The 10,000-nt window shown below is 36.4% G+C and overlaps 2 protein-coding genes across 2 annotated transcripts in view; one reads left to right on the forward strand and one right to left on the reverse strand.

The window, feature by feature from the left end:
• The window catches only part of LOC125024555 (partner of Y14 and mago-like), an 11,945-nt gene extending 10,815 nt beyond the window's left edge, over positions 1-1,130 (reverse strand). Inside the window, exon 1 of the mRNA XM_047612359.1 lies at positions 1,094-1,130. Coding sequence (XP_047468315.1) covers positions 1,094-1,103 — 10 coding nt within the window. The 5' untranslated portion in view covers positions 1,104-1,130. The remainder of the gene's footprint in view (positions 1-1,093) is intronic.
• Positions 1,131-8,832: 7,702 nt separating this feature from the next.
• LOC125048230 (V-type proton ATPase subunit F-like) overlaps positions 8,833-10,000 on the forward strand; it is a 12,285-nt gene continuing 11,117 nt past the window's right edge. The window contains exon 1 of the mRNA XM_047646818.1: positions 8,833-8,954. Within this exon, the coding sequence (XP_047502774.1) occupies positions 8,904-8,954 (51 nt within the window). The 5' untranslated portion in view covers positions 8,833-8,903. The remainder of the gene's footprint in view (positions 8,955-10,000) is intronic.

Genomic DNA, 10,000 nt, shown 5'->3' on the forward strand with positions numbered 1-10,000 from the left:
GGCTCGAGCCAGCAGTCGCAGCGCAGGTATTTTTACGATCGCCGCGACGGGGAATTGAACTAGGAACCATGAAGGTCGGAATCCAGTGCTCTAACCACTGGACCATCGCGGCAGTCTTTTTTTTGTTTTATTTTTTATTTAATATAAAAATACAAAGAGGAAGTATACATATATGTAAATATATATATATATATATATATATATATATATATATATATATTGTGTAAATATATGCGTATATATATGTATGCATATATATATATATATATATATTATATATATGTACATATATATTGTGTAAATATATGTTTATATATGTGTATACGGGTAAATATATAGATAGATATATAGATAGATAGATAGGATAGATGTGTGTGAAAATATATATATATATATATATATATATACACACACACATATACATACATACATACATACATGCATACTTACATACATATTTATGTGTGTGTATATAAACACACACACACACACACACACACACACACACACACACACACACACACACACACACACACACACACACACACACACACACACACACACACACACACACACACACACCTCGGCCTAGAATGGATGACCTTGTACAAGCATGCCACGGTTGTTTGAGCTACCAGTATATGTGTATATAAAAACAGATAAAATACAAAGATCATTTCACATATAAAACCTAATTTAGTAAAGTTTAGTTTAGTAGATCTAGCAGTGTCAGTAATATGGAAGGGCAAATCAACATCTCACTGGTAAACATAGTATATAGATCATTATCTTCAGTTATTCTTAATAGGATGGATGCGCTTGGTGATATATCAGCTTCTCAGCATTAGACTATAACTCACTAAGATGTAGTAGGTCCCCAAGTTCAGTAAGTTTCAGTCTTTTTCTTTGCTTGGTAAGACGCAAGGTGAGTGCACTGAAGCCCCGTTCTACTAAATATGATGCTGGGAAGGCAATGCAGTACAACTGAATAAGTGTTCCCTTGCCTTAATGATTATGACAGATTTTGTAAAAGAAAAAAATATATATATATATACATATACATATATATATATACATTAATTAAATGTCTCACCGTCCTCCATGTCTTTCCACCGCCCCTGGGAGCCGTACCGCCCTCTATAAGAACCAATGGTTATGTTAGTTTATGGCATACGTGAGATTGCGCACAAGTAGTTCAGCAGTTACCTGACAGGCCGTCAGCAATTTACTCAGGCGAATGGCTGTATCTCCGCTTTTGCCCCCCTCTCTCTTACGCTTTTACTGCTCATATTCATTAATGATTAGGTTTACTTCAGACTTCAGAATTATATTATTTGCAGATGATACTAATGTCTTTCTCGGGGGGCCCTACTATTGACTCATTGAGTCATATGAATGTAGAATTACGTAATGTGACAAATTGGTTAACATAAGATAAATTGATTGTAAATGTTGATAAAACGCGTTACCTTATATTTACCGGCGAAAAGAAACTACCTTGTATTATAACTATTCAACTCGGTAATCCCTAACTTATCCATAAACATGAAATTCTTTGGTGTGCCGGTTGACAATAAGCTAAATTGGAAATCACATATTTCAATAATTCGAGATAGACTATCAAAAACAGATGACCTTGCAATTAAAGCTAGTGATTTTTAGCACAAAATGCATTAGTTTTATTATACTATGATCTTATATACCCGTGCCTGCAGTATTGCAACGTAGCGTGGGGTGCCGCTTCAAGCAATATTTTAGCGCCACTGGTTGTGCTGCAGAAACGTGCTATACGAGCTTCGTGCAGTGTGCACTAGAATGTCGATACTCAGCAGTTGCTTAAGGAACTCAGAATACTGAATATCTGAGATGTTCACAAATTAGAGTCCCTCAAATGTATACATTCACAGTTACTTAATGAGTTTTGATAGTATTCTGGATGTATTCCTGGAATGTGTTACCTTATAAAATTAAATTTTCAACTAATGCCGCTACCTTAAAAAGATACAGGTAAAAAGCATCTTGTTAGTTTGTATTAATATGTAAAGTGATAACTTACAATTGTTTTTTACTGTCTAAGCTATATGACTATTTCTGATTTTATGCTATGGGCTTAATCAATGATTATTCTGTTTGCATATATATATATATATATATATATATATAGAGAGAGAGAGAGAGAGAGAGAGAGAGAGAGAGAGAGAGAGAGAGAGATAAATGGATATAAATATACAAATATGCGTTTGAGCTACCAATCCAAAGGCTGGATTGCTAGCATCATTATTGTCAATATTTGTTCTTCCTGGATGGTCTCAAGCTTTCCCATTTTTACTTGTTAACCCTCTCCATTATTACCAGCGTACTTCTTCCTGCATGGTCTCACATACGGAATTTCGGGATCGAAAATATCGTTGAAAGCCCAGTCCAAATGTTTTCTGAAAAGATGTAACCTGTGGAACTATTACTCAGACAACCGCCAGGTAAAGTCCTTCTGGCGGAGAGGAAGCATATAATTATAATAGGGCAGGTCTAGGCGGTAGTAGGGGCCCGAGTATCTGTACTGCGAGTCTGTAATGTGCTCTCGTTCCCCAAAAAAATCTCAATGAAATGTACGTAACCATTACAAAACCTCGAGTAAGTGGTCAATAACATATGTAAGGTCTAAACGGAAGTATGGACTCAAGCAAAACATATAATAACAATTGCCATATTTTTGTTATTACCTAGATACACTAATAAAACACATATTTACGCAAAAAATCCTCAGATACATTAATACGTGCACTAAAGTACACACATACTATGGAGGGAGAGATAGAGAGAGAAGGGGGAGGGGGGGTATCTGCATGTGGGCGAGTTTGTCTGTGTATTTGTGTGCATGTGAGGGGGGGGGGGGGGTATGTGTCTTTAAGTGTGTATGCTTATATGTGTGTATGTAAGGGTATATGTATGTGTGAGCATGGGTGTTATAAAATGAATATTTGCATGTGTGAGAGTATGTATGTGTCTGTGTATGCATGTGTGTGTATGTATGTGTGTATGTGTGTGTGTGTGTGTACATATATATGATATATATTGATATATACATATTATGTATGTTTGTATATATTTATATTGTGTGTGTGTGTGTGTGTTTACTATATATATATATATATATATATATAAACAAGTAGAAAAATTGTATCAAATTCAAAAATGAAGCAAGAAATGGCCAAATGTGGTTCAATGTTAAGTGCAAGAAAATGAGAGGAAACAAACAACAACAAGAAGGTTCAGAAGACAGATCTCAGGCAGCGTATGAAAAGTCTAAAGTAGGAAGAAATGAGTATGCCCAAACCATGAGGGAGGCGAAATTAGACTTTGAAAAGGATATAATCAATAAATGTACAAACCAACCAAAGCTCTTCTTTAACTACATAAATAGTAAGACTAAAAATAAAGATCAAATTAGCGCAATCAAATACAATAACATCGTTTATACTAAGGAGGAAATGTGTGAAATCCTTAATGAGAAATTTCAGACAGTGTTTGTTTAGGACCCATACTTTGAAATGGCAAGTAACCGTACAAACGTAAATCAGAATATCGAAACTAACACACTGGAAAAAATATGATATAAAAGACCTACTGAAAGGGTTAGACAAGACTAAAGCAGAGGGACCAAATCAGATATCTAACTGGGTTCTGAGGGAATGTGTCGAAGAATTATGTACTCCGTTATTGTTAATATTCCGAAATTCAGTGAGACAAGGAAAACTACCCAAAGATTAGAAACTTGCCAATGTTAAACCTTTTTTACAAGAACGGTGACAAACAAAACCCTCTAAATTATAGACCAGTTTCGTTTACAAGTGTAGTATACAAGCTGTTAGAAAGGATAATTAGAAAACAGTTGGTTGATGTACTTTAAACACACGATACGATAGCAAATAAACATTATTGTTTTAGGGAAGGAAGGTCATGCGCAGCAAATTTCCTGTTTCTATGATAGAGTTTCTGAAATACTACAAGAAAGACACGAGGTGGATGGTGTATACTTAGACTTTAAGATGGCATTTGATAAGTTGTCTCATAAAAGACTACTATGGAAATTAGAACACCCAGGTAGAGTGAAAGGCAAACTCCTCGAATGGACGGAAGACTTTCTTCATGAAAGACAGAGGAGAACCGTAATTAGAGAAAACCACTCTACTTGGCGACGAGTAACTAGCGGAGTACCTCAAGGATCGGTATTGGCGCCGATTAGGTTTATCATTTTCATAAATGATTTAGGGTTACACATAATTCCAGGTAGTTATCTGTATATGTTTGCAGACGACGCGAAATTGCAAAAAAAAGGATAATAGACGATGTCTCATGCCAATGCCTTCAAAGTGACACTGAGAACTTAATGTGGAGTTGTGCTTATAAAATGGAATTCAACACCAATAAAGGCCATGTATTCAGGTTCGGAGTAAAAATCGTCCACTATATCAATGCAAATGAGCAGACGTAACATCAAACCCAGCAGATAAGGAAAAAATGGAATAAAGAAAGACTACAGAAAATAGGACTTCCTACTTTGGAAGAAAGAAGAAAAGGGGGTGGCATGATTATGATGTTCAACTATGTTACAGGAACTGAAGTTAGACAAAGATGAGTATAATTATGAACACAAGAAGGACTAGAGGAGACAGCAAAAAGAGGCAAGAAAGATATAAAAAAGTCCTTCTGAATTATTGAAACATGGAACAATCTTCCAAATAACGTTGTGTGTGCCGCAAATATCCATTAATTAAAAAGTTATACAATATTTTAAATATAGCAGACGGCACCATCAAAGCTTAGTTTTTCTCTCGTATTGAAACAACTAGGTAAGAACAAACACACGCACACGCACGCACGCACACACACACACACACACACACACACACACACACACACACACACACACACACACAGTCTTTTAATGCTGACCAATTCACCCTTATTATTGGGAAGAAAGGGCTTGCTTCGTGGAGCACAGCGACTCCACCCTTGAGGGCATGTTGGAAACCGCAACACGGAGATCCTCGACATGCATGTTAGTGCGGAATATGTAACTTCACTGAGGCAGGTCGATCCGAAAGGCGTCAGTACATTGCGGTCTTGGATAATCCTAGATAATCTTCTGCCAAGACATCCCAAAGGAGGAAGGAAGAGGGGTTGCAGCATCTCGCGACCCCTCTGGAGGCCGGGACCCCCACTTTGAGAACCTGTCCTAGACAATAATCGAGTCTTTTGAGATGTTCTTATTTCGCTAGGAAATTATCGCCTTTGTGTGTAACGCGAAAATAAAACATAACATATTAAAAAAAAAAAAAAAAAAAATCCTGACAATCGTACCAATTGTTTTTGTTGTATCTAAAAGTACCAACAATGGTATATTATTTATCAGTTTTGGCTCCCTAGTGTCAGGCCGATGAGGGCGATGCAGAAAAAAAGCTGCAGCGGACAGAGTTGCCAATTAACGCTACTACATCGCAGCGGTTCGCGTTTTTTCTGTTTTTATCATATTACCGCGAAATGCCATGAATTAGTCCATAGATTCTGAAAGACCGAGAAAAGACGTAAAAGTGAAAAAAAAGAGAAAGAAAGTATAAGTATATGTATCTATATATATCTATCTATCTATATGTGTATATTTTATATATAAAGATATATATATAAATAAATATAATATGAATATATATATATATATAGGTATGTGTGTATATATATGTATGTATACAAACGTACACACACATACATACACACATGCGTGTGTGTATGTATGTGTATATGCATGTTTATATATATATATATATGTATGTATGTATGTATGTATGTATGTTTGCAAACACACACACACATATGTGTGTGAATGTGTACACACCTGTCTATGTGTGTATATATATATATATATGTTTATAGATATGTATACACCCTGTGTGTGTGTGTGTATACGTGTGTGTAGATAGATAGATAGATATAATATATATAATTATATATATATATAACTGTGTGCGTATGTATATGCATATATATGTATATATACATATATATATATTAATGTATTAATTCATTTATGTGTACACACACACAAATACATAAAAACACAAACAAATACACACACACAAACAAACACACACACACAAACAAACACACTCTCACACACACACACACACACACACACATATATATATATATATATATATATATATATATATATAACCTTTGCACATATAAGTACAATGAATCCGACTTACTAGCATTACTTAAGGAACTCTGGGATGTTGTAGGACTCTGTGAAGTTAGAAGACTAGGCAAAGAAAAGAAAATACTAAATGATGGATATGTACTCTATTGGAGAGGTAAACCTCAGGGTAACAAGCAGGAATTAGGGGTAGGTTTCTTAGTTCACAAACGTTTATAAGAGAAGATCGTGAAATTCTATAGTATAAGCGAAAGGGTGGCTTCAGTAACAATAAAACTAAACAATAGGTACAACTTAAAAATTGTTCAAGTCTATGCTCCAACCTGCAGCCACAGTGATGAAGAAATGGAGAGCTTCTATGATGTTCATTTAGCCGGCGAGAGAGTAAAAACCCATTTACCAAAATAGGTAAAAAGACAGGAGAAACCGTAGTGGGGAATCACGTTATAGACACTAGGACTGAGAGGGGACAAATGCTAATCAATTTCGCAGAGGCTCGATCACTCAATATCATGAATACATTCTTAGAAAAAAAACTTGAGCCATCGGACATCAAAAACGAAATTGACTTCATAATTTCAAATAGGCGCGATATAGTAACTAATGTGAAAGCTATTATTAAAGTAAATGTGGGCAGCGACCATAGAATGGTCAGAGGCCAAATTAAATCACACCTCAGAAGGGAGAAGAACAAACTCATACGAAAACTGCAGCAAAATTTAGCTAACTTGAAGGCCAACAGAGCGATAGAATTTTAGATATTCACTTCTCAGCGACGAAGATCTCATTGACCAAATCAACAAACAATTCAATGACTTGACAAGGGAAGCTGCACTTGAAGTAGGCGGTAAGAACGTCAAGCAAAGTTCCAGCAAGCTCTTGGTAGAAACTAAACAGCCAATGCAAACACGTAGGGTCATGAAAGCGCTTACAGGCATGTAAAGAGGTAAAACACCAGGTGAAGACGGAGTTGCTATAGACCTTATGATAGACGCAGGAGAAATCTATTTTAAAAATGCCTTCTCAACGGAAAAATTCTGAAAGCAAAAATGATTTTGATCCATTAAAAAAGAGGATAGAGAGGATCTAATAAACTATCGACCGATAAGCCTTCTTTCAAGTTACTGTCAAACTGTTAACGAAAATCATCACAACTCGTATCTCTGACAGTCTGATTCTAACCAGCCTAGAGAACAAGCAGGCTTCCGCAGTGGATTCTCAACAACAGGCCACATCCACACGCTTACCCAAATAAGAGAAAAAATAAACAAATATAGGAGTAGAGGACGTATACTGCAAAATATTGGAAGAGGAAATATTCAAGAAGTTAGAATGGAACCGAAAGGGTATCAAAATAGGAGACGAATACCTAAACAATTTACAGATGATATTGTTCTCTTCAGTGAATCTGCAAATTAAATGCAGTAACAAACAAGAGATCTGAATAGAGAAATTCTGAAAGTCGGACTTAGGATGAACAAGAAAAAGATTAAGATCATGTTCAACAATAGAGTTCAATTCGAACAGATATATGTACACAGCGAAGCGCTAGAGGTAGTGGACAAGTATATGTACCTAGGGCAACTCGTACAGACAAACACATCTAGAGAAGAGGAAATTAAATAACGCATCAATCTAGGCTGGAGAGGACACTGTCCAGAGGGAGATGGAGAGGTTAATGCTGGAAATTAGCCGAAGAGATCGGATGCGGGCGACGTGGATCAGGGAACAGACAAAAGTGGAATATATACTTGCAAGCATCAAAAAGAAAAAATGGCAATGGGCAGGTCATATGTCGGAGACCGGACGAGAGATGGACAAAGTAACAGACTGGCCTATAGATAACATAAAGAAGTTAAGGGCTAGACCAGTGACAAGATGGCGTGATGAAATAACGAAATTTGGGGGTCAAGACTGGGAACAAAAAACGCAAGACAGACAAAGTTGGAAAAGACTGGGAGAGGCCTACGTCCCGCAGTGGATTGATGCAGGCTGAAGATGATGATACGTATATGTGTGTATATATATATATATATATATATATATATATATATATATATATATATATATACATGTATGTATGTGCGTGTGTTGATATAAACACACACACACACACACACACACACACATATATACACATATATGTGCGTGTGTGTGTTGTGTATGTATGTATGTATGCATACATACATACATACATACATACATACATACATATGTATGTGTGTATGCATATATGTATATATTATATATATACATATACATATGTATATGTGTGTGTGTGTGTGTGTGTGTGTGTGTGTGTGTATAAACATTTCACTTAATAATACAATTCCCCCTCAAAATAACAAAGAAAACTAAAAATAACTCTTTGCTTTCCCTATAGATGTCGCGCATCATCATTGACTATAGAATATATAGTACCTCTTAAATATTTTCCTAATTCGATTGAGTATTATAAACAATAATACAATAGTACAAACGACTTCTTTCTTTTTTTAAGATAAAGAGTACAATAGCCCATATACACAATTTAACCCTTCCGAAGTTTGTGTGATCTCCCGACTCATAGATGTCGCTCTAACTCCCCGCGCATCACAATTTACCCAAAGGAGTCACTGTTCCTCCTTACGTCACGACATCACATGATCGGACCAGCTTTTAGCAGACGAAACTCGTGACTGAGAGCGAAAGGATGTCAGTGGCAGCAGCTCAGGGCAAATTAATAGCCGTAATTGGCGATGAGGTGAGGATTTTTAACGCTTAAATGAGGTGTTGGTGATTTGTTTGGTTGCATACAACTTTGGGAAGTAGTTTGTCGATGGAGGTGTTGAAAGGGGAGATAATGTCAAAGGAACCCCATTGAAGAGTTGGGTCCTTCGTGATTGGAAGGTTTTAAGGCCTTGTTATTTATCATATTTGTATTACGGGGTAGGAATTCTGTGCGTAATATATCAATACACACGCAGGGGTTCACAGTTTTCTTGTGTACTGTTGTAGTTGGTTATGAAAGGAAGTTAATGTCAAGGTAAGCGAGTTTTTTTTTTCCTCCCCGTCCAAGGTTGCTCTTAGTGTTGGCCCGTGAAGGTCTTAACTGCTTCAGCGCTTTTTAGGACAAGTATTTTGATAGTCTTCACGATTTCTTGAATAAGTTGGTTGGGGGTATGTCTGGTAAGTCTCCAGAAGGTACTTTCAAATTGGGTCTTTTTTTCTTAGAATTACCTTATTCACTCTTCCTCAAGCAACTACTATCCTGTGGTCTTTGAAGGACAACTTGATAGGCATTATGTATAAGGAGAATGCTACAGTCTCTGGGCTTGCTTCGTGTGTCATTAACCCATTGGATCTGTACATTAGGTTTACTCGAGTGGCAACTCTCACAGGTGGACCCGGCCCACAGACACTCCTTGCCTCCCATTTGCAGTGTTGGTATCTTTTTTTTTCATTCATTTATCTATATTTGATTTCTAGTAATTGACTGTTTTCATGGCACAGACTCAGTGTCATCTCTGTGAGTAGTCTATATTTCAGTGTAGTACTAACAACTGTATGATTTTTCCTTTTTTTTTTTCTTGTATTATTAAATTTTCTGTAATACACCCTGTGCCACCAGTAACTTTAGCCTCATTACTTAAACAGTCATTTATGCTGCAGCCATGAGCATAGAGGGCTTCTCGTGTGTTTATTATTTTCCGGGAGCAGCACCCAGCACCTGTCAGTAGGGCTTGTGAATATCTCGTTATAAGTAGGTTAAGGGGGATAGTCACCAAAATTTCCAGTCAATTTTCCTTT

Source organism: Penaeus chinensis, chromosome 43 (assembly GCF_019202785.1).
Source record: "Penaeus chinensis breed Huanghai No. 1 chromosome 43, ASM1920278v2, whole genome shotgun sequence".
NCBI lineage: Eukaryota > Metazoa > Arthropoda > Malacostraca > Decapoda > Penaeidae > Penaeus > Penaeus chinensis.